The sequence below is a fragment of the Athalia rosae genome, chromosome 7 (assembly GCF_917208135.1).
Source record: "Athalia rosae chromosome 7, iyAthRosa1.1, whole genome shotgun sequence".
Classification (NCBI taxonomy): domain Eukaryota; kingdom Metazoa; phylum Arthropoda; class Insecta; order Hymenoptera; family Athaliidae; genus Athalia; species Athalia rosae.
The window spans coordinates 775,418-799,983 of NC_064032.1; the positions used below are offsets into that span (position 1 = coordinate 775,418).

The 24,566-nt window shown below is 39.7% G+C and overlaps 1 protein-coding gene across 10 annotated transcripts in view; it reads right to left on the minus strand.

Annotated features, from left to right (window-relative positions):
- The window catches only part of LOC105693719, a 36,242-nt gene that overhangs the window by 2,427 nt on the left and 9,249 nt on the right, over positions 1 to 24,566 (minus strand). For 4 of the 10 annotated variants that reach the window (XR_001103483.3, XR_002306122.2, XR_007279513.1 and 1 more), the window contains 21 exons: positions 24,394 to 24,491; positions 21,866 to 21,993; positions 20,744 to 21,126; positions 20,465 to 20,645; positions 20,010 to 20,355; positions 19,549 to 19,865; positions 16,657 to 18,521; positions 15,360 to 16,575; positions 12,665 to 12,794; positions 11,338 to 11,465; positions 9,429 to 9,947; positions 9,244 to 9,346; positions 8,896 to 9,093; positions 6,997 to 7,208; positions 6,139 to 6,239; positions 5,724 to 6,046; positions 5,283 to 5,654; positions 4,621 to 4,983; positions 4,323 to 4,536; positions 3,988 to 4,230; positions 3,688 to 3,920 (listed from right to left, as the gene is read on the minus strand). Coding sequence is in view for 1 of the 10 variants with exons in the window: in XM_012413826.3 (XP_012269249.2) it covers positions 3,769 to 3,920; positions 3,988 to 4,230; positions 4,323 to 4,536; positions 4,621 to 4,983; positions 5,283 to 5,654; positions 5,724 to 6,046; positions 6,139 to 6,239; positions 6,997 to 7,208; positions 8,896 to 9,093; positions 9,244 to 9,346; positions 9,429 to 9,947; positions 11,338 to 11,465; positions 12,665 to 12,794; positions 15,360 to 16,575; positions 16,657 to 18,521; positions 19,549 to 19,865; positions 20,010 to 20,355; positions 20,465 to 20,601 (6,939 nt within the window). In the remaining 9 variants the exon portion in view is untranslated. Of the gene's footprint in view, positions 1 to 273; positions 3,921 to 3,987; positions 4,231 to 4,322; positions 4,537 to 4,620; positions 4,984 to 5,282; positions 5,655 to 5,723; positions 6,047 to 6,138; positions 6,240 to 6,996; positions 7,209 to 8,895; positions 9,094 to 9,243; positions 9,347 to 9,428; positions 9,948 to 11,337; positions 11,466 to 12,664; positions 12,795 to 15,359; positions 16,576 to 16,656; positions 18,522 to 19,340; positions 19,491 to 19,548; positions 19,866 to 20,009; positions 20,356 to 20,464; positions 20,646 to 20,743; positions 21,127 to 21,865; positions 21,994 to 24,393; positions 24,492 to 24,566 lie in introns of those variants that run through there. The other 6 variants (XR_007279514.1, XM_012413826.3, XR_001103486.3 and 3 more) reach the window with 6 other exon arrangements.

The window sequence follows — 24,566 nt, forward strand, 5'->3', positions numbered from 1 at the left end:
ATATATCGCAAACGATGTAATATCATATGTAACCACATTGATAAAAATATTTATAACCTCAGGCGTACATTAAAATTTTCAACGATAATATTTCAATGTGGAAATAATAAGTATATATACGTTACGTATGAATAAATGAATCAATCGATCGATTTTCTTTCGTATAATAAATCTCAAATGATTTCAAGTATTTTAATGAGGATATTTGTTCAAAACGATTCAAGATTCTTCGATAAATAAATAGGTAATAACAATAAGTTTGATCGATTCTTATTAACTCCGTATTAATGTTTATAAGTATTATGTCATTAGGTAACTATGTTATAATATAACTTCGGAGCACAGTATTATCGTTAAATTACCTATATTATTGATTCGTTAATAATCAATTAATTAATCATCACCTCATTCATCAATCTTTTTTTTATATCTAAATAGTAATATCTGTACGATTTATTCAATTAGTCCAATTTTGTTTAGTTTCTTCTTCCTTTCTTAGTTTTTAATTTTTTTCTTTTTGTTTTTTAATGATTAGGTTTATATTTACATCTATAAAATATAATAATTGTTATTATATTTACATCGGTACTACTCAGGTTAATTTCAAATGCACCTATTAATATTATTATTGTTATTATTATTACTACTATTACACCTACCTATGAATGCGTGCAATTACCTATTTACCAATAATCGATGATTAACAATAATAATATGAATCAAATTCATTTCTCATATTTTAATAGCATACACGTAGCTATTTTTGTCTTGAGAAGAGTAAAAAAAAAAAATTAAGAGTTAGAGAAAAAGTACCCAATAATAATAATAGCCAGAGTCTCTACTTCATCATCGTTTGTATAATGTTTAATTATTATTATTGCTTTCAAGCACAGTAATTAGTCAGTACAGCAATATATGTATAACTTATAATTTGTGCAAGTTACAGAGTTTGTTACTTTTCTTTTTTTGCTTTTTTTTCTTCAAATTATTTTATAATTCATCTCAGATCACTACAGATATGCGGTATAGTTTACTCAAACGATCATTATTGTTATTTTATCATCATCATCATCATCATCATCATCATCATCATTATTATTATTATTATTATTATTATTCTCCTTGTTAATATTATTCGTACATATGTATATGCTTCATTTAGTTTTATTTGTTTATTTTCGTTTAATTTTTCTAATTTGTATCACCGATAACTGCACAGTGTGATAATTTATATATTAGAAAGAACAATTTTAATCAAGTGCGATGCATACATATACATATAATACAAGTGAACAGTTATTTTCAGTTTTGTGTTAGATTTTTTTTTGCTTTTAAACTTTAATTACATTCTGGCTATAGAAAATTGGTGAATTCCATCTTTAACTATTTAGAACTTGTTAGCTGCGCTTATACGCAGGTCAATAGTATTGTATATTTATAATTAACATTTATATTGTATTTTTAATAATATTTTATGTTATATGTATATACACATATATATGAGTGATATATTAGTAATATATTAATATGTATGTGCTTCATTTATGTAATACCACGTATTTACATACCTAATATGTATAATAAGTGTGACCTAATTTGATATTATTTCGTTGAAAATATTATGGACATCGAATACTTAAATTATTTAGCAAGTAATAGATATACACTACCATTGAATTCATCGGTTTTTTTTATCTCTTCCGCTATTTTCAATTTGACAAAGCGTCGGAAGAAAAATTTCTACAAAAATATCGTATATGGATTAAGGATTTTATATCGGCACGGAAAATCTTCCAAACAATTCAATTCAAAAATAAAAAGAAGTCAAATAAAACGATCGTATAATTTTAGATAACAAACAATCGTAGCGGTCAAATTTCTTCCCCCCCTGACCCTTTTTTTTTAATTTCTAGAATATTAATATACATATACGCTCAACAACTGGGATATAGTTTTATTTCATTCGGTTTTTTTTTCATTTCATTTTTTTTTTATCTAAAAAATAATAGGAAGCTTGCTCCTCCAGTTATTATATATTCGTCATATTGTCCTTGTCGATAAGTTTTTTTTTCTTTTAATATTTCAATTATTTGCTTTTTTATCCATTTTTTTTTACTCATAATTGTATGCAATGTGGCATCATTCAGAGCTCCGTAAAGTGTCGGTTGAAATATATGCGGTAATTTCATTATACCTTTCATTATATTTACAACAAAAAGAAAAATAAAATAGAATTTTCATCGTACTTTGAAGAGAAGAAAAAAAATAACTAGATACGAATATCAACATAGGTGTGTTGAAACGAGACCGAATTTTATATGGCTTATTTTTTCTTCTTTTTTTTTCTCTTAGCTTAAGTGCAAAGTTACGTGTATACCATAATAATTTTACAGCGTAGTGGTTGGTTAGGCAGTTTTATGCGTAGTTAGAATCTAGTTACACGTTATGTGCATGTATGTTTCGATCTATCATACGATTATATGCGTTATAAATTGATAGTTATTCCGAACCAAAAAAAAAAAAACAACAAATTTTCGATAGACGTATCAAAAGAATTGGCGTTTTATTTTATTTTATTTATACGTGTATATATTTATATATACTTGTTTAATTCAATTCATGTTATTTAAATAAAGAAGGAAGCATTTATTTTATGGCCTTCAGTCTTTTTAATCTATATGTACGCGAATCGGTACGAGACGATTCTCGATGTTGCTTGATTTTGGATAATAATTAAAATGATGAAAATAAATAAATAAAACTTTATACAAAATGACAACATCTCTACTTCAACCTTTCAGTATAACGCAAGTATTTATACGCGGCAAAATTGGATTGATTTGATAAAGAATTATAGAGAAATGCAATTAGGCTACGATGACAGCTGGAATTATGATCGTTCCGATTTAACGTAAAAACTAAAAATTATTTTCCAACGACTAATATGTTGAATATTTCACTACAGGCATATACCGCTACTTTGACATACCCATTCGAATATACGGCAAGCAATTTTTTATTACCTATACGTTAATTTTTTTTTTATTCTTGTCTCTCTGAGACGAACTTTTTTTATGTCATTTTTTTCCTACGATTTATATCAACTACCGAAGAATTTTCCAATGATTACAATAAATCACAAAGTACGATCGCATCGCGTGTCGTCATTAATCTACATTATTGAGTATCGATTACTATTCGTTATCAATGATAATACCTTATTATTTATAATGCCTTTTAGAAATTTAGTGGACCATTGATCAATCCTCATTAAAATCGAACCGTTAATTAATTAATTGGGTGTATATTATTTATCTTGAATTTCACGAGCTATCATACTATAATAATTATTGTTTCCAATCGGGCAAGGACATTTTCCTTTTATTTCGAGAACAAACGTATGAAGGGAAAAACCGAACATTAAACGAAAAACGTCGTAGACAATAAGGAAAAAATTCTTTTAGAAAATTTCTCCCACCGTCCATAATATTCAAACTCGGTACAAGGAATGTACGTTATACGAATCTCATGAAATCCGCGTCTTATAAATATTAATGATAACGAACCGGAGCGATCACCAGATATTAAAAATCCTGGAAGAATTGATCTAATCACACGTCGCTGCTATTCTATAATGGAAAATAATAAATATCCTTTCGGAAATAGAAAATAAAAAAGTCTGCTGACCTTCGAACCACAACGATAAACTTCCCTCGGACGATTTAATCCAATTTACAAGTCGATGTATGGAACGAAGGTGGGCCTGGCTCAGGACGGTTGATTGTGGTGCCTCGTACCCTTTTTACTGCTACCAAATGTAAACCAGGTGCCGACTTTTCTGCCGAGAGAATTCGTCGCCGCACCCTGCTGTCCGGCGAGCATCGGCACTTCGTAAGCGGAGTTTCTCTTGTAGGTTTTATCTGAGCGATGAAATACAATTAATTATCAAGATTAGTTTTTGGAAATCGATAGCAGAATCCTACGTACTGCTCGGTTTGCTGGGCGGTCTGCATCGTTCCCTAGTCGCGGCGATTTTGGCGAGCTGTCTTGCTGCGGGAGGAAATTCTAATCCATCGTTTCTATCCTGCTTCACAAGCCTGCGCTCCTCGGCCATAGCTGCGAGCCATTGTCTTTTTTCATCGGCGGTTCTACAGCAGAATAGCAGCCATTTATCGCGAACGCAGCTGTAAACCTTCAAACAATTTCGGACGGTAACCCCGAGCTGAGGATCTGGAATGAATTTCACAGTTGTGAACAAAGTCGTGATGTTTCTTGGTATTTTTGTTTTCTTATTTCTATGAAAGATTCATGCGTTATCTCACCCTTGCCATCAGGGACGTCGATGACTTCACTGGTATCCAGATAGATTCTCCCTTTGTAGACGTAAGTATTTCGCTTAAGAATATCTTTTTTACAGTAGACTATTTGATGGTCGAATAAAAAAAGCGTTATTGTATTGGTCCACATCCCAGTCGTCACTCTAATGACTTCACCTTGATGAATCAGCTGCGATGAAACTTCGATCAAGTCCTCGGCCTGACGTGGGAAATTTTTTAAGTATTAACGACATTGAGATTATTTTTTGAAAGATTAACGCAATGTTTGTCGCATGATTTTTACCTCCCATCCTTCCACTCTTTGCTGCCAGGCGGCAAGTTTCTCGAGGCTTTCCATCCTTCGTTTTCTTTCGTTAATCAAGACCGCGACTCCCCTCATTGCTTCCAGAGCTTCTTTGATTTTTTCAAAATCCGGATGTTCGGCCTTCGTGTATTTTAAAAGTTCTGCGAGCTGCAGGGGGTATTTACAAATCCTTTGAACCGGTGTAAGGAGATATCCGTCCAATGGAATCTCGATTAACCCCCTCATTAATCTGCACCCCTCAAAAAATTTACTATATCTATTGTGCTGATAAAGTTCCTGGAGAGTCGCCATCGCCATTGGATGGCTGTTGCAGTATTCGGAGTACATTCTGAAGCCCGCTTTCTGAAATCATTCATTATATTTTTCAATAACTTGTCATTATTCCTTCGCCTCAAAAATGAATTTGGTTTATACTGCATTAAAAAATGTGCAAGTTATCAACGTGTTGAACTTGTACAATGAATCACCTCGCGATCTGTACATTACCACCTCTAAACGAATGACCACAAGGAAATTTTCTGTCTGCAGCTATCGCAACGCATAAACGCACAGGCAGTAATTCCACGTATTACAAAATTACATTGAACAAGAAACGGAATAATGAGATCATGATAAGAAAAAAAAAACATCATTCGACTTACCCTTTTAAGAAAACATTCTCCGAGGCAGCTTTTGTGAAGCGCATTCCAGTCAATAACGGATTCCAAGTCGTTTAAAAAATCCGATTGAAAATCCAGAAGCTCTTCAAGGTTTATAAATATAGCGTCTATTTGATCCTCCGTGAACATGTCCGTCCTTCTCCTACACTCAGCTATGTAACCCTTAGATATGTCTCTCAATACTTTAACAAAATCACGTTCAGTTTGCACCAATTCTCCCACAACACTAGATCGCACTTGTTCGTTAGACAGGAGAGAAACGCTCGTACGTCTTCTGAGCTGTGAATTTGTCGAAACTCCAGATGCCATGGCAGCGAGACAATCCTCTACGGTATCCTCCTGACTGACTCTGAGCTGTGAATGAAAATCAATTTAAAAATGATGTATTTTATCCTTTCTGTATTCTCTGAAAATCAAACTCACCCTGACAAAAGCAGCTGGAAACCATCCGTGCTCATTTTTACAACTTCCCCACCACCAGTCCCTGTCAAAGGTATCCAAAACGTCAATGACATCGCCGGCTCTGAAGGCCAATTCTTCTGGATCAATCGCAACGTGGTCCCAAACAGCTTCTGCGAGTATAGCTATATCCTCTTCCATGGTTTGTTCCATAGATTTTTTTCTGTCCGACAAAGAAGCTACGGAGGTTTCCGAATCGGACATCATTTCATCCTCCGATGTACCTCCACCGCATCTAGGATCGTGCTCATCTTCTGACAGCACATTACCACCGGGCACTCTGGCACCTGAAATATAATTTTCCTTGGTTGAATTCATTTGTTCGTTTCCAAATGAAAACTGGCTTCGATATCGTTCAACAAAAATGCAATTTATTCACCTGCGGTTCTGGTGCGCATCAATGGTGATAGTTGATTAATGCCCAGTGGTTGACTCAGGGAACGTCTTAAATTGGTCCTGACATTCCTCCCCTTCGAGTTACTGTATAAAAAAAATAAATTAAAATGAAAAAAAAAAAAATTGTGATTAATATATATTTTCAAACCCTTATTCATGTTATATTATAAATAATATCTTCGGACGCAAGATGTATATATATATGTAATCAATGGTCGAGGTTGGGTACGTTAATAACTTTAAAGAATAATTACGTATTACATGGATATTATATCAAATATACTCAAAAATTCATATATATAGGTAGGTGTATAGGTATTGTATGGAAATCATAAGTTTTATATACATCAATAAATACTGCATTCCGCAATGAAGTTAGATATATACATATATGATATATACATATATATTAATTACGACATATCACAATACAAATCACTATAATAATAATTAATCGCAGTTGCAATTAATCAATTAATTAATTAATGTAACATAATTAATTAACTTCATACGATGAATGTATATTATGATAATACCAATGATGATAAATAATTATTATTCAACCTTCTGTATTATTTATTATACCTACCACTATTTTCCCTCGATTTACTGGAAAGTTTTGAACAGAAAATTTTTTATGTTTCTCTCTTTCTTTCTCTCTTCGTTTTTTGATTTGATTGTTTGATTTTTTCTTTTTTTTCCAACGAAACGAAATTTGCACACAAAAAAAAAATCATTTTCTCATAATCGGAATGTTGAGGCGAACAAATACTCGTTTGAAAAAAAAAAAATAAATGATATAAAGAAAATTAATCGAAACAAATGTAATCATATTGCTTACTTTCTCAGTGTAACAATATCGTTGGAGGAATGCCTCGGACTGAGTCTTGGTGGTCTGGTTTTGATGGGCGATGGGGTGGACAACATTCTGCGATAATTATGAGTTTGGCTATATCCTGATCTCGTATCCCATTGGAGAAGTCTTTGCCCCCCAAGATCGCTGTTCGTTCTTCTTACGTGATGATGACGACTTGTTCTGCTCTGAAGATCGGCCTGAAAACAGAAAAAAAAAAATATATAAAGATGAGGCAAAGAAGAAGAATCCTCATGCAACTCAGCGAGCAAAGCTTTTTTTTTCTACTTTTCACTTCACTCGTTGCATTGAAAATTAAATTGTCGGTTTGGTTTCATTCGGTTTCTTTTTCGTTATCTCTATTTTTAGTTGTCAATTTAATTATCAATCTCACCGTAACCGATTTATTAGAACCTTCGAAGCACCTAAAACAACACAACATTTTTGCAAACCTCTGTACATGGGTGTTTCGTTTATTATTAGTGTAGTTATAACTGTTATTATTTATTCTATAGCGTTTGATATAATGCACATGAGTTGAAGGAAAGAGAAGAAGAAACATGTAAGAGGAAAAAATCCAACAAACAATAAATAAAAATCTTCAACTATTCATAGGTACTACTACGAACGTTAGTTCGTTTTGTTTTGAATTAACAATGATAAATGTGGACTACGATACGATGAGCTTGTTCGGTTATGAATCGTACCGTTTTAGCGAAATACTTATGTACTCATACGCGGATGTCGCTTATGTATACCACTTCCTAAGATAGCGTCGAATTGAACACCGGGACTTTTACATACAATTAATTCTCTAACGATGTATTCATTATAACACTCGTGCGTATACGATTCAGTAGAATGTAAAAATTAATTACGTTCTATGTAGGATAATTATTTTTCTTGGGACGACTGCATAATATGAAGGTGAAAATATTTTCGACCAATGATTTTTCATAGATCAAAGAAAAAGAAAGTGTACAAAGTAAAAGAAAGAAATGTACAAACACTTCAGAAATTATAGAGATAATAAAATGGAATAGAAAATAAAAAATAAAGTACATGTGACTCGACTAGACAATACATTAAATTTTTTTCGTCACCACGCACTTCTCTGTCAAGATCTTTCAACCTCTCGATATCTACTGAACAAAAGTGTTTCCTTTTCATATAACTACTATCGTCTCATGTGCATATAAATAATATACAAATATATATGCACATATAAATATATGATACTGTATACGTAGGTATGTAAAATGACTCGCGATACACAAACTCAAGTCTTACCAAACGATAGGAAAAATAAAATCTAATTACTATTGTTATTGTTGTTGGTGTTGTTATTATAACGTGAGACGAACGTCAACTACGTGATGGATAAAACCCACGTATATAATGTGAAAAACAAAATCCTCATCTTGTTCCCTTTTCTTATTTTCTTATTTGCGATATAAGAAATACGTTGAGAAAAAGGAGGTAAGAAAATGGATGAAATAAAAAAATAGAAACATGACAGCTACTTTTCTGCCGCAAAAAGAAAAGAAGCAAAAAATAAAAACTTAGTCAACGCAACGAATTTTTCTTTATCTCATTCTTTTTCCCTTTATATTTCATTTTGTCATTGTGGATTACGGACTTCATTGAATCATCCGATTTCGCATGGTTTGTTGTGTTTTATTTTATAAAACGAGTGCAACGAACGACTTCATCCTTTTTTTTTTCTCACCGGAAATGATGTGCTTTGATATAACGTATGTACACAGATTTAGGTATGTACGGACTGTGAGAAATTTCGTTGGACAGTGCTACTTGTTTAATTTTCGTTTGGACGTATGAATTATTTTCAATCGATTGTGTAAAGTAATTGAATAAGTCTATTTGTACCTTGAATTTGTCTATAAGTATCTGGTTGATGAGCTCGGACTGGGGTCTAGATTTGTCGGTAACTCTTCTCCGGAGAGCGGGAGGGCTGTCCATGTCATCTGGAGCGTCGGTGTCGTGAGATTCAGAGCTATCACCGGCACCTTGCGCGCCTCCCCCGCTGCCTCCAATCCCCCCAGTCAACGCTCCACCAGATACCATCTAAATGCGAAGTATATTTATTTCAACCCTCCGTCCCTTTTTTATGTTCTTCCCATCTTTTTATACACAAATATTTGCGTCTACATCCAATCGTCGGTTGTTTGGATCACAGAATTCGAAACGAAATAAAATTAAGCGCACATTTCTCACCTCAATTTGTATACCACTGTCACCGCTGTTGCATTTGGCGTTCCTAGCAGCTTTGCTATTTTTTTTTCTCTCCTTGCTCGTCCTCCAAACCAAAGGACCGAATCTGATCGAGGAGAGAGAATGAAAAGAAAGGGTTTTGAAAAACGACGTAATTTCAAAGCTGCGGAGAAAGGAGAAAACCTTACCGGAATTTTTGATCACTCGTTTGATCCTCTTTATTCTGCATCGAGTTCTGCGTTATCAATTGTTGGGGTGCCGGGGGCGGGGGTGGTTCCCTTTCGTCGTCATCGTCGATGTTCAAAATGTTCGATTCGTCGTTGCCAGGCCCATCGCCACCTTCGGAGCTTTCCTTGCTTCCCTTTTTGTTGAATCTGAGCGAGAAGCTTTTTCGAAATTTCTGCAAAACACTCTCTTGATTGTTCTGCACAGCGGCCGCGCTACTCTGTTGTTGTTGTTGATGTCTGTTTACAACCGCACCGGTAACACCGCCCCCGTGAACAGAAACCACCTGATGCAATTGTACCTGACTACCGATATTACCGGTAACACCCAATGATATTATTCCCGAATCGTGATCGTGATGTTGCACCCTCAGCTGTTGATGATGACTACCTACGAGTGGTATAGATGCTTCTACCGTAGGATGTTCGGTTGCAATCGGTAAACCGACAACCCTCTCCTCCTCATCGGCTGACCACTGACGGCTTCGTTGAAAGGACAAAAAGAAATTACCATAATTAATATTAATAATAACTAATTAATTGTAAACTCGAATCCTCGGTTATATAATTTTGTAAAATAGATGAAAAGAAATTGAGTCTATAAAATGTTTTGCAGCTGCAGGCGTTGCACTTTTTACATACCCAATAGGTAATTGTGTCTATAAATTATCTGGTGCATGCATATATGTAAGAATCATTAAAGCATGACTATATACGTATAATGGGCACATACACGCGTATGTATGTATAATATGAATGTAACAAAAGTGACGGTGAATAGTTTTATGGACTCTACGTAGTTTTATCATATAAACTACATGGTATACGATACTTTCTATAACCCACTATACTTATATGTATAGTGGTATAGGATGTATTTTCCTGCAACTTCCGGTTCTCATTCAAAACTATTATATTATAATAATAAACTCGCCATAGATTAAATTTTACTTATGTACTACCAATAATACATACATACCACATCATAAATACGCCGGTTTGTTAAAACGACGAACAAAAATGAAAAACACGGTATAATAATGATAACCAAGTTATCAAATGATCACTTATGACATTAATCTATAACCGGTTTGGATCAGAATAAAAAGAATTGTAAAATCGCACTACGACACATTAGGGGGAAACTTTGTTTTTGATATTTTTATAGGGTATATTTTATCGAGAAATATCACTTGGAAAAATCAACGAAAAAAGAAGAAGAGGAAGAAGAAAAACGAAACGAATGGGAAATAGGAATAAATGAAGCGTAACGATATAATATAACGTATCCTAATATAATATCCGTCGATACGCGCACCTCGACAATCTGAAAGCGACTAAAAGCTGACAGGAAAACTAATACATAGCTCGGCGGAACCATTTCGAGAAGCCCCACTTCCGAGAACAGATTTTCAAGGGTCACTACAGGTATAGAGTTCGAGGGTCGTAATTTTACCGTGTCCCAGAGCCTCCGGCACCCCGCGGAAGGTGAAGAAGAAGCAGCCAGCCAACGAAGATTTATACACGTGAATCTTAAAAAAAAATAATCTAGTGCGTTCCCAATGACGATGTACATAATGGAAACGAAATAAATGTTCTTTTGTATACCCTCCCTTCTTCGCTACCCCTCGATTTTGTAAATGTAAGATTCTTTAAGAAACAAAAATATTCATTTTTCATGTTCAGGGAAATATTATAATTCTACATAACATACGCGTGTAGAAAGTATCTCAGTTCATACCATATCTTATTGTATGTACGTACAACGGCTGCAGCTCATTAACGATATCACTGCAATTATTATCATCATCGTGATAATTGTGGGATGGAGATTATCGGGTACGAAAATCTCTGAATAATTAATCGCACTTACCCGTCCTGATCTCGGTCGAGAAGAGCCGGGGTACTGGACGCCTTTGCGCGTCGCTGAGCCTTGTTAAGGGTTGGAGCTCTGCGTCGATCCTTCAATCCGTGCAGACCACCCAGGTGTTCGTGTAAAGGCTAAAAAGAAAAATTATCCTTTTTTCAGATCTTAGGATTAGGTATACCAAAATATGTACGTGTTCGAGTTGGCTGGATTTTTCTCTTTTCTGAGAAGAGGCTTTTGAGCGTAGAATCTGGTTTGATTAACTGAAAAGTATTTTTTCTTTTTCGTTTTTTGTTTTTATGGGTAGAGCGAAATAAATAACGTAAGATCTATAAGGGTAAATAATTGATGCGGAAATTGGATAATCCAATAGGAATATTATTCAAATTTAATTTCCCGTCTAAAGCGTCGATCAACCCGTACCGTCTAAGCAACCAATACATACAGCACCGCGCGATCTTCTCTGCATAATTTATAAACGAGAAAACGAAAATAAGGCGAGGAGAAAATCCCTGATTTTACGCTCCGTCCCCCTTACACACGACGATAAGGTTGGCCTGGGTACTTCTGTCTGATTTTCAATATATCACGTATCTAGAAATTTCAAGAATTTCCAAGAGAAGATAAAAAATAAAATGATATACCGTACATAGCGTAGAAACTGTATTGTTCGTATACTACTTTCTCAACAGATTGAACGATTTCTTATCGCTTCGATTATTTAATGCGACTGAAAGAAAAATTCAAGGGGAAAAAATAAACAAGCGGAGGCGTCGAAACAGAATAATGTTCGAGTAGACAAGTCGGCTAGGTATAGGTATACCGCAGTGTCATTATAACTTTAACAATTCCCCATATCTACACTTAACCCGCGGGTATTGGTGCTAGGTGTATAAGTACTACTTATCGATTAGTCGAGCGATAAATTTTAATTATCCACTTCCTTCCCTTATTCAGCTTTTAAAGGTCTGGTAGAAAATTCCTATTTGCTCGGATATTATTAATAATATTATCATTATTATTATCAGAATCAGCACAAACTGCACTCGCATCACCTGACCTGAGCACATACGTACTTGATAAATTCCCATTCACAGGCGCACCTGATCCGGGGTAAATTGACCGGGATAAAATCTCTCGCTTGATTAAGTCCAGAAGCTTCCCCCGACGCTGTCCCCGTTACACCATATTTATTACCACCCATCCCAAATCCTCCGTTAAATTATGCGCGATAATAAGTCACATTATAAACCTTTCGACGATTATTTTTCGTTCGTTCTCGTCCTCGAAGATTTATAAATTTCACCCCACCCCTCAGAGAAATAATACCTACCGAAACTGGTGCTGTGTGAGGTGGTTGAATATCCTGTTGTATCGGACAATTGTTCGGACTCGTCGTAGATCTTTGATAATCGTTGAAACCGCGATGCCAAGGTGTCGAACCTGCGTTACTGCTGCTTCTGCTGAAAATCGAAGAAAAAACGAACGAATAAGTTCAAAAAAAATTACCACCCAATAAAAGAGAAAATAATTTCACAGACATATACAATCAGGCGTAAAGCGAGCTTGTTCAGCTGATGATTTTCTTTCACTCCGTGGTACACCGTATTCTCCTCGTAAGAATGAAATTTGATAGTCGTGGAGCTAGTGCAGAACGAACATGAGTATGTGTATGTATAATAATATAATCTTAAAGGAGTGGCGGGAAGAAGAAGCCGGCCGGTTCTTTTATATTACACATATGTATACCTATGTAAATGTATGTGTGTACATAAGTGTGTATTGTTGTTGTTATACCATAGAGAGAGAACTTTAAAAGTTGAGGAAACCAGTTTTGTTCTCTGCTTCTCTGATCCCAAACCGTAAAACCTTATAGGATGCCGATGTGGTTGCGCTGCAGCAACAGCATCGGCATCGGGCATCGGGATGAGCATCGGCGTAATATGTAACGCGTTCGAAATACCGTTACAATTTCTTTATACTCATCCCTACGGTATGTATACCTGCGGCAAGCCGTACACGCCGTAGTACGTACCTGTGTACCACACTGCACCGCTTTCGCCTCTGCTGCGCTCGCATTTTAATTTAAAAAAAAAAAAAAAAAAAAAAACCAAAACCAAAACCAAAAAAACAAACCAAAGGTTTTGATTGCAACAGCAGCAGCGGTACAGAGAATTATTTACAGTATAGGTATACATATGACACGTATGGGTGATCGGTGTGACGGAAAAAGAAAGAAAAAAAAAAACTAACATCGTAATCTTTAAGAACGTCTCAAATCTCAATGACGATCGAGTATCACGAGCGATCGATGCACGATCATAACGACGATGATGATAAATGTAATTGGTTCAGCTTATTTTTTTTCTCTTTTTAGTTATAATATTGTAAATCTTACTTGTCGATTTTTGGACGTGCCATAATAATGTTGGTGTGATCAATAATCCTGTAGAATATGTGACAGTGAATTTTACGTATAGCGTGCGAATGAGCAGACGACCGCGAATTCCTATGTTATTACAATTTTTGCTGTGCCAACTCCTTATCCTCCGCATCTCCTTTAATTTATTTTTTATTATCATTTCACACCCGAAAATATACCCGCGTTACTTTCGTCTACGTATGCGATATAAAATTCGTCTTCGTTTAGTTCGATTGATCTGAATTCTCGAATTTTAACATTATCATTAATCAACAATTGTATTCGCATAATCTAATGAATTCGAAAAAGAAAATAATAATTCAAAAAATTTCTAATCTTCTGTCACCGAACACGCGTACGCGTGTAAAAATATTCTTGACGCAATCGTTTAAATTTAGAAACACGTACACGTGTTACAGAACTACTGCATATATTATTATATTTTACCGATGTTTAAATATAATGACAATAATAAATAAAATAATGATTTCGAACTCTGGAAAGGAGTACAAACGTCGCCCACCTGCTGTGATTTTCATCGACACGTCCGGGGCGACTGATAACCGTAAAAAAAATCAAATAAAAAGAAAATAAAATAAATAAATAAATAAAAAGACGAAAAATAAAACTTAAAAAAAAAAAACAGCGTGGGATTTATGTATAACCGCGTGGGCGGTTTACGGTTGCGCAATTAAGGAATACATGCTTTTATACCGTACATAACATACAGTTCGGAGTACACATGATAATGCGTAGGTTGAATGTACAGGTACACCGACGATATTTGTCCCGATTTATATGCGAGTGGTCGAAAGAGTAACAAAAAAAAAATCAATGGAATATCTCCAATTAATCGTACAATGGATCGGTGAAATAATTGGCGAAACCGTTGAAACGAAAACGAAAGAATGAACGTTCGGCGTTTCCCTTTTCTCTTCTCTCGTTACAGCTATTAGAAAACTTTGCGGCAAATCCGTTTTTAATAACCGTCTTCGGGTGGTAAATTTCAGCGGGCGTACGATTTGCAGAGATAGTCAGACAAAACCGAACTGCTGTTGAGTCCGGAGACCGAGCGGCTTGTGACTCGTCGGTCGACGCACACATCGACGTTACATTTTACACCGGTGCAAAAGGTATGCGAATACCTGTACATCACGGTACGTACGTACGTACCAACATGTATCCCTGTATCCACAAGGTGGATGATGTATAGTTATACTCATATATGAAAGGGAAGAATTAGCACGCGCGTCATAGAACCCGGTCACGTGAGCGTTGCTGCCCAGGTCACGTGGTGCACTCCGCAACTTGTCGAGGAGGAATTGAAGAGGTGGAGGCGGCGGAGGCGGCGGAGGAGGAGGAGGAGGAGGAGGCGGCGTCGACTATGTTCTACCTGTGTTACTTGTATCTTTTCAGGTACAATACCAAGCGAGCGGGAGAAAATAAACCAGCCGCACCGCTCCATGGGACGAAAACCGTTTCCCTTGGGAATAGAAAAATATGATACATCCTGCGGGTTCAAATATGATAACTAACACACGGACGAACAACGGATGAAAGGACTCGGGCTACGCTGCGAGTAGTCTGAAAAAGCGTGTTCTCTCACCTTTCGAGGTCGTTGCGCGCGAGGAAGGACTTCGGAAGCGACAAAGATCTCTGCTGAGGGTCCAAAGGAGAGTCCTCGTTTCCAGTTTCCTCCCTCTGGGCCGGGGCGCTGCCCGGTCTCGACAGAATGGCGTCCCTTCCGGTGTCCGGAAGACCGGCGAAGGGTCCTATCATCGCGTCCTCCATGGGGGTAGAAGCGCCCGAACTTTTCGCGTTTCTGGGACTCTTGGTGACCGTCCTGTCCGACGTCGTTACCCAGATATCGCTGCTGGACGACGACGACGAGGTGGAGGGCGTAGCGACGCCGCCGCTGCACGGGGAAAGTTTGTTCGGGCCTAACGAAGACCCTTCGAAATTACCGTTCGCCGACTTACGATTAGATTCCAACGTCCCGCCGTTACTGCCCGGCGATCTACGGGATACGGACTTCAACGACAAACTTTTCTGCGTCGACCTTTCGCCCCTGTCCCTCTCCCTGGAATCGACGACCTTGTTCCACGAGGACGACGACGACGACGTCACCTCGGCTTGATCCCTCGGCCGATTTCTTTTCTCGCGATTCTTACTCAACGATTCTCTGTCGTCCACCTGTTCCAAGGACGCCGGCGACGAAGACGCGCTATTCTTGCCAACCGACGTTCCGTGTAGCTGCCCTGTGTCCTGAAGGGTCAGTCTATTGTGGGCTGGATAACTCTGAGAAGCTCTCATGTTACCACTTGATCCAGAAAAAGTTCCACTCGCCGGGGCGCCCGCGCTCTGACCCGGCGAGTAGAGCTGCGAATCCCTCTGAGAACAGTAGGGCCAAAAGCTACAAGTACTGCCGTTGCATCTCGACTGAGATTCGGGACTCGCGCGGGTCCCCGTTATCTCCTGTTGTTCACCCGGCGATAAATCGGAGGCGTTCGGCGTCGCACTTCCCCTCTGCAGGGTCCTCGGCCGCTGGTTGGGCTTGTTGTTACCCTGATGGCCCTGCTTCGGCTGCTGTCTTTGTTGCTGTTGCGAATTCGGCGGTACGAAATAAACCTCGTAGGACCCCGAACCGGTGCCCGATCTCCTTTGCTCCTGGCCCACCTGTTCGTCCCTACGTTCGTACTGACGGCTCGTCAAAAGATTTCGGGCAGCCGCGCGACTCCGCGTCCCGTAAAGAAATTCCGTCACCACTTCGGCCTCCCGAAGAAGTTCGTCGTTCAACGCGCTGTCCGTCGACTGCGCCTTGCCTGCGTTTGAAATCAGAAAGGAAAGAGGATAACGCGGGGGTTCGCCGATCGGTCGTTTGTCGTTGTTGAAATTAATCTTACGATTGGGCAAAACGTGTCGTTTCGATCTCTCCGTGCTGTTTCGTTCGCTGTTCGCCGGTACCTTGACGACGAGTCTGTGTTGATCGTTGGCGTTGTCCCTGAAATGTCCCCTGGCGTGTAACTGGGGTGCCCCGTTACCGGGCGATCTTCTTTCCGGTAGTTGAAGACTCCTCGACCTCCTCACTCTGGTCTGCAGCGACTCGGGCGACGAGGGTTGATTCATCCTTTGCCTCGACTGTCCGCCGTTGTTGTTGTTGTTGTTGTTGTTGGCGGTGTTGGCGGTGTTGTTATTTTTCCTGTAGCCGGGATTCGGGGTGGGTGATCTCCCCTGTCTGTCGTTGCTCCCCGAAGAGGACGACGAGGACGACGGTGAATTGAAAGCCATTTGCTTGCCGCCCTCGCCCGCAGACCCCGGAGAACGTCGGCAGGGTATCTGACCTCTGCTGCAGTGATACTGTCCGCCTCTTCCGGGTCGTCCGGACGAAGGGGATATCCTTTCCGATCCGTTGGATCTACCCGGATCGGGGGAGAGGTTCGCCAGTCCCGCGGGCAACGGGTTCGCCGACGAACTGGGATTGTCGTCCTCGTCGCCGTCCTCGTAACCCTCTACGGACGAGTCGGTGTTCTCGGCGAGTCTGGGCATAGCCGCGCCTCTGCTGACGCAACTGTCGAGACTCCGGAATCCGAGGGACGACGAGGAGGAGGACGACGACTCCTTATACCTCTGCACGAACTGAGATCTCCTGCAACTACCCGTTTGATCCTCCAGGGACTTGGCCTGCGCCAGTCTGTAGGGCTGCTGCTGCTGCTGTTGTCCGGGCGTCGTCGACCCCGGCGAAGGAGTCTGCCTCCTGGCGACCCGACCGCCCGGATTGCCCCTCGTCGGCGAGGAGACCAGAGATCCCCAATTGACGACGTTCGCGGACGGCGACAGGCAGGGCGAGATCGAGGGCGAGGGCGACTGAGAGGGCGGTGGGCTGATCACGTCGCTGTCCACGATGGCGTTCGACCTCGGCAGAAACGGCGGCTTCCCGAATCCGTGTCTGCCGCGAACGTTTCGATTGTTCGTCTTTCTGCTGGCGGTGTCCTGAAAGGCCGGCGGCGGCGATATGATCGGCGTGATCGAAGGCGGGGAGAACGACTCCGGTATGGAATGCGGGGACGTCCTGACCGGCGGGGGTTCCAGATCCTGGGCGGCCGCGTGGAGCGCCAGAAAATCCGGTCTGGGCGAGCCGAAGACGAGATCCGGACAGTTGCCCGGCTCGCTGTTGCTGCAGTGGTAGTCGGCGAGCTTCACGGTCCTCCTGGGCAGCGGCAAGGTAGAGATGGCGGCGTTGGCGGCGGCGGTTTCGTAGCCCATTCTCCTGTTCTCGTCGAGCGATCTCTGCTGCACTTGAACCCACCCCGACCTGCCGAGATAAACGCCGTCTACCTCGCGGTCGCACCAACGCACCGGCGAAAGTTCCCGGCTGCAATTTCCGCTGGCAAAAAGTTCGCCGGACGTTCCGCCGCTTCCCGAGAGGAAGTTGTCGTCGCGTCTACGCTGGTGATTGCCTCCGACCGTGGACGAGCGATTCTCTTGGCTATCCTGATTGCGGGACTTCGCGGCTACGGACGCGGAGGACGGGAACGTCGAGGATCCCGAACCGGCGCCGTCCAGACGACCGATAATACCGGGAACGTTCGTCCCACGGTTATAAGAAGAACCGCTTCTGGAAGAAACTCCGGTGCTCCCGGATTTGCCGCAGGATACGGCCACCTGCTGTTTCGACGTTAAAGAGGAACCAGACGTAATCTGGGGGTTCGTGGAATCTCTTGGATCTAGGGAAGCGCCCCGCAGATGCAGTATCGATACGTTTGGGCCCCTAGAAGAAAATTTCGACCTTTTCTTTTTAATTCTATTATTTTTTTTTCTTTTATCTTGCTCGGGAACAAAGTTTTTCGAGTATCCTCGGCGCTAATTTTACACCGAATCTCGATCGTGCCATAAAATTCGGTTCATTTTCGACCTCTCCCTCCACGTTAACTCTATCAGAAAACGAGAGGGAGAGCCTCGAGTTGTCCGGATAAGGAAAGTGATCCGTTTTAAATTCCTGACTCGAATAACATTAACGATCTTGACATTTATTGGTTTATTATATCGCACGTGAGTTCGATTAAAAAACGAAGGGGGGGGAGGGGGAACAATATCGCCGTTACACTTGCGGCGTTTGGGAATTAAAATTCTAGAAAAAAAAAAAAAAAAAAAGGAACAGAAAAAGGCAAAAAAAAAAAAAAAGAAAACAGTATTAACGAACGGGGGCCGAGGACCCTGACGAGGTCGTGCCTATTTCTAAGGTGGGGATCAACGAGATCGACGACACAGTCTCAGCTCCAAATATAGTGCTGGTCCGCCTGCGTTCCTCCGTAAGCGGTTACGAGCGATTTACAGGTATGGATGATGTGATGCGATCTCTGATCTTACGCGATCCGAACCGTCGCTGTGATTTCTGTCGTACTCGGACAACGAATAAATTCGGTAAAGAAATCCAAACGCGAAAACTAGTTCTACCATCGCAGGTGTGAAAACGGATGAAATAAAATTTGAATAAAATTTTTGGAAACATTCCTTTTCCCTTCCTTGGTCTCCCGCTAATTTTCTAATCGAATTACTCGCCGATTTTTAGTCTAAATAACGATATTACCTCCTTGAAGACATTTTTAAATCCATTCAGACGGTCCACAGTACCGATAATTGTGTCCACACTTCACAGTGTCTTTTATAAAAAAAAAAACATAAAGTAACAAGAACGGCAAAAAACAGCAAACTAAAAGCACTTTTTTTTACATACTTTCTCTTTCTTTGCACTGTTTTTCGCAATCTTTTGAAAAACTGTTCTCTCTGTGTTTTACCTTTCGGAGGAACGCGGTGCGATCGGCGTGGCCGAGTGTTCGACGGGGTCCACGGAGGGACTGAGCTGACGCCGTGGGGCCTTATGGGGACCGCTGCTGTCCCCTCGACTGCTCAGACCGTCCTCTGCAGAGTGCTGTCGAGCCGGCTGAGATGGATTTTGTTGGGAATGAGAAGTCTGGGATTTCTTAGTACCCGCTGAAAGCCATCGACCACGATCTCCGTTCGTTCCTCTACCGGTACCCGAACCGCTCGTTCCAGAAGATGCGGGAATTTGCTGTCTGACGCTTCCGGTAACCCCGCTGTCCAGGGAAGCGCTCTGTAATAATTTCACGGGTTACACGTCGTCTTTTCCTCCCTCTTTCGATCGTTGTCTCTTTTTCTTCACGGGAAAGACGGGAGAGAGATTTTTTCAAGAGGAATTTCCTGTGGCAAGACGTGAACAAAAAAACTAGGAGCTTACGTTCACGTGATTTTTTCTGGATGTCTGCAGGGCAGAATTGGAATCCTGAGAAGAGCCGCGGGCGTAATGACGAGCGAAAACTTCGGCGATGCGTGACATACCAGAGGAAGACGTGGAAGAAGAATTTGTTCTTCCCAGAGAATTAGCCGTTACCAAATTTCCCGGTTTATTGTTTCCCTTAATTTTATTGGCGGGCGGTGAAACGCCTCCTCCGGGAGCCAAGTTCGGGTTGCTATTCTTTCTTTCGGGAAACACCAGGTGTTCTATATTCGACGTGTAGCCTGGATCGCTCCTCACGATGTCCTGCAGAGTCACTCTGCTGCCGGATCCACCGTTTCCAGCGTTGCTGATAAAAATAAAAGACCCATACGTGAATCGAATCGAATGAAATTTTACTCCCTCGTCGGTTTGTCTTTGTTTTCTTAGTTTCGTACGGCGGAGAAACGCAAACCTACCCGGGACTGGATCCCTGCGCGGCTCTCTGGCCCCGACGTTTTCCGTTTCCGCGACCTGGTCTGATGTTCGTAACTTCAACCAACTGCATCAATCTGCTGCGATGCTGACGCAAAAGCGGATCTTCCCGCCTGTTCATTTTACTCGTTGAATTTACAATAATCGAATGGGTTACAGGGGATACTGGAAAAGAAAATAAGAAAATATTTTTCCTCGTTTACATAAAATATAATCGACGAATGAATGTCATTTTGTAGGGATAGGAAAATTCCTCTACGTACCGTGGGTACGATGAATTTGGATTTAAAAAACCATTGGCTGACTTTCTCGTGATATTTCTGGAACGCAGTTCAGTTTTCGTAAGAATATTTCCATTTGGAAATTCATCTTCAGGCTTTGACGATAATCGTTTTTCAACTATCGTAACTAATCCCTCCCTTACGATCGACTGCAGACAAATTATTGACAATATTTCAGCTTCGTTTTGTTCTTCTTGATGACGATGATCACGGTGATACAAACGACAACCGACCAGATGCTTTATCATTGTTCCGCATTGACAGTTCGCCATGTTAGCTTGACAGCTCCACCATCTCTGTGCCATTTTAAAACAACAACCCTTTGAAGTTGGCATCGTCGTCCCTAAATACGTCGAACAACGAACCTGTTGTAAAAGAGAAAATTACGTACAATACATATCCATACAACATACGCACAAAATAATTGTTTATTCCCCGTGATACGAAAATTTATAATGGAAAAAAAAAGAGGAGAGAAATTGAACGCGAGCGCACGAGGCATGGGATCGTCACTAGCTGCATGTATAGACGCTAAGAATAAACGATATAAAGTGGAATTTATTGACTTTCGATACGCTACGACCGAAATACATCCGTCACTCGACTGTTTCCAATATTCCGATCGTAACTTAGAATTTTACCAGCGAAAAACGCCATTCGCGTTATTCTGCAGCGTCGTTATTGTACCTAAATAGTTTTTCAGAGCGTCGATATTGCGATGATATCCGCTTTACCGATACGGATATTAAATTTTCTCGATACGTCTTTGCACAATTTTTTTTTAAAAAACCAGAAGAACCTCGTGAAGAAAAATACTTGAAAAACAAATTAATGAATAAATAAGAAAAATAAACGTAGAGAAATAAGCTAAGAAAATGAAACGACGAAAGAATATATACCTATACACTGCGAAGTAACGTTATATTTTTTATATTTTTTTATTACGACGTTATAGGGGGTGGTTAAAGGTGTGCTCATGGTTTATGCCTATCTTAGAAATAAGGAAAGAACTGTTATGGCCATAACCGAGCTTGGCGCGACGACGACGTTATTTCCGGGGGTTGTTGAAGCATCTCGAAAATGGGTAGATATACGGGAACTTACATAGGGTGGTTCGTGGTTTTCTGTCGGCCCCTTCGCCTCCCCTTCCATTTTGACAGTGTTATGTCTACGGTATGTATGTACATAAGATGGCCGGGAGTATAGCTTTTGGCGGTCGATTACCCTTGCGTCTTTTGAATTATATAAATATATAGAGGTCTACATACAATCTACGTACCTATGTACATGCTACTAGGCATATACGTTAGGGTGGGTTGAAAAAAACATTTTTTTTTTCATTTTCTTAGACTGAGAAAAAATCATAAAATCATAAAAATAAAAAATCATAGAAAATATTTGAAAATTGTCGATTGTGATTGTTTTTTGCTCGTTCACTGTTCAAAATTTTTTTCCTATTATTTTTGTAATTCAAGTATAAAATCAAAAAAAGACATGCTCTTATTTTGACTTAAAATTGAAGTTGAGTCGGGGAGCCCGAGCTTATCTGGAGTCTGGTAGCCAGGAGCGTAGCGCTTTGTTGTGAGACGTCACCTTGGGGGCTGAGCAGAGGTGACGCCCCAAAACAAACCGCGCGGCCGTGGCTACCTGACTCCAGCTAAACTCGGGTTTGCTGGTGAATTGAGAAGTTCGAATATTTCGACCCATGCATGAATTGTGATGAATCAAAGTGGGTCTACGACTAAAACCACTCGATATGTCTTATAATTTTTCTGCTCCCAACAGCGAATAATTGATGATTACTCGATCGATTGCATGAGTAGATGATTTTGGCTTTCAGATTCGAATTCCTGAGCTGATTATACGTGAGATTACCCTTGAAAAGCCAAAACAAAATCGATTTTTCAGCAAACAAAAAATCGATTTTTGGGCCAAAAGTAAAGTATTTTGAGAATTGATTGCAATACACTTTTCTGACGTATTTTGACCTCAGGAATCCGAATCTGAAAGAAAATTTGACCTATCTATAAAATTGACCAAGTTATCGCCAATTTTCAGCTTTTTGGGGTCAAAAATAAAAAATTGATTCTTTAGTCTATTTAACTGTAATTTGAGCTCAGGAATCCGAATCTGGGAGAAAAATTGATCTATCTGCAAAATTGACCGAGTTATCCTCATTTTTCCACATTTTTTGGCATAAAAATGGAGATATCTCGAAGGGAAAAAATCGTAGCTCAATTTGGACAACGGATTCGTGTTCCTGAGGTCAAAATACATAAGAAAAGTGCCATACGATCAATTTTAAAAAATAAAAATTTTTGGTCAAAATTTGAAAAAATCGTAAGGGGTACCCCTTGGAAAAATCTCAAATTTTGGCCAAAAATTTTTATTTTTTAAAATTGATCGTATGGCACTTTTCTCATGTATTTTGACCTCAGGAACACGAATCCGTTGTCCAATTTGAGCTACGATTTTTTCCCTTCGAGATATCTCCATTTTTATGCCAAAAAATGCGAAAAAATGGGGATAACTCGGTCAATTTTGAAGATAGTTCAATTTTTCTCCCAGATTAGGATTCCTGAGCTCAAATTACATTTAAATAGCTTAAAGAATCAATTTTTTATTTTTGACCCCAAAAAGCTGAAAATTGGCGATAACTTGGTCAATCTTAGAGATAGGTCAAATTTTCTTTCAGATTCGGATTCCTGAGGTCAAAATACGTCGGAAAAGTGTATTGCAATCAATTCTTAAACTACTTTACTTTTGGCCCAAAAATCGATTTTCTGTTTGCTGAAAAATCGATTTTTTTTTTGGCTTTTCAAGGGTAATCTCACGTATAATCAGCTCAGGAATTCGAATCTGAAAGCCAAAATCATTTACTCATGCAATCGATAGAGTAAATCATCAATTATTCGCTGTTGGGAGCAGAAAAATTATAAGACATATCGAGTGGTTTTAGTCGTAGACCCACTTTGATTCATCGCAATTCATGCATGGGTCGAAATATTCGAACTTCTCAATTCACCAGCAAACCCGAGTTTAGCTGGAGTCAGGTAGCCACGGCCGCGCGGTTTGTTTTGGGGCGTCACCTCTGCTCAGCCCCCAAGGTGACGTCTCACAACAAAGCGCTACGCTCCTGGCTACCAGACTCCAGCAAAGCTCGGGCTCCCCGACTCAACTTCAATTCTAAGTAAAAATAAGAGCATGTCATTTTTTGATTTTATACTTGAATTACAAAAATAATAGGAAAAAAATTTTGAACAGTGAACGAGTAAAAAACAATCACAATCGACAATTTTTAGATATTGATTAATTCAGACTTGATTAATTAATTATTCAAAAAACGAGTGGGCTACCTCAAAATATCAAGTAAAAAATTTTTTCCACATTTGAAAAATTTTCTTTTTTTACAAGGTACGAATTCTGCCCCCATGCCTACCCTAATATACGTACTCATACACATACATACTCGTAAGGTCGATGCATTGTTTTCTCTCAGTGTTTTATTTAAAAATTTTTGAAAAATATTTTCCTCCTGCACTTCGTACCTATACGTATATACCTATAGCTGTGTGTACGATACGTTATATTTTTCGATAATAATTCATGACCCACCAGGACCATATACATACTGTACGAGATCCCCGTGACCCGGCTTCTCGACATCCGCGAGAACGTCGTCGCCGAAAGCCGGGATTACCTGAGGCGTCGTGGCGGATAACAAAAAAGACTAAAAATAAAAAATACAGTCATGAGATGGAAAAATATAAGAATGGGTGGTGACACGTGTACATAAGAATATCAC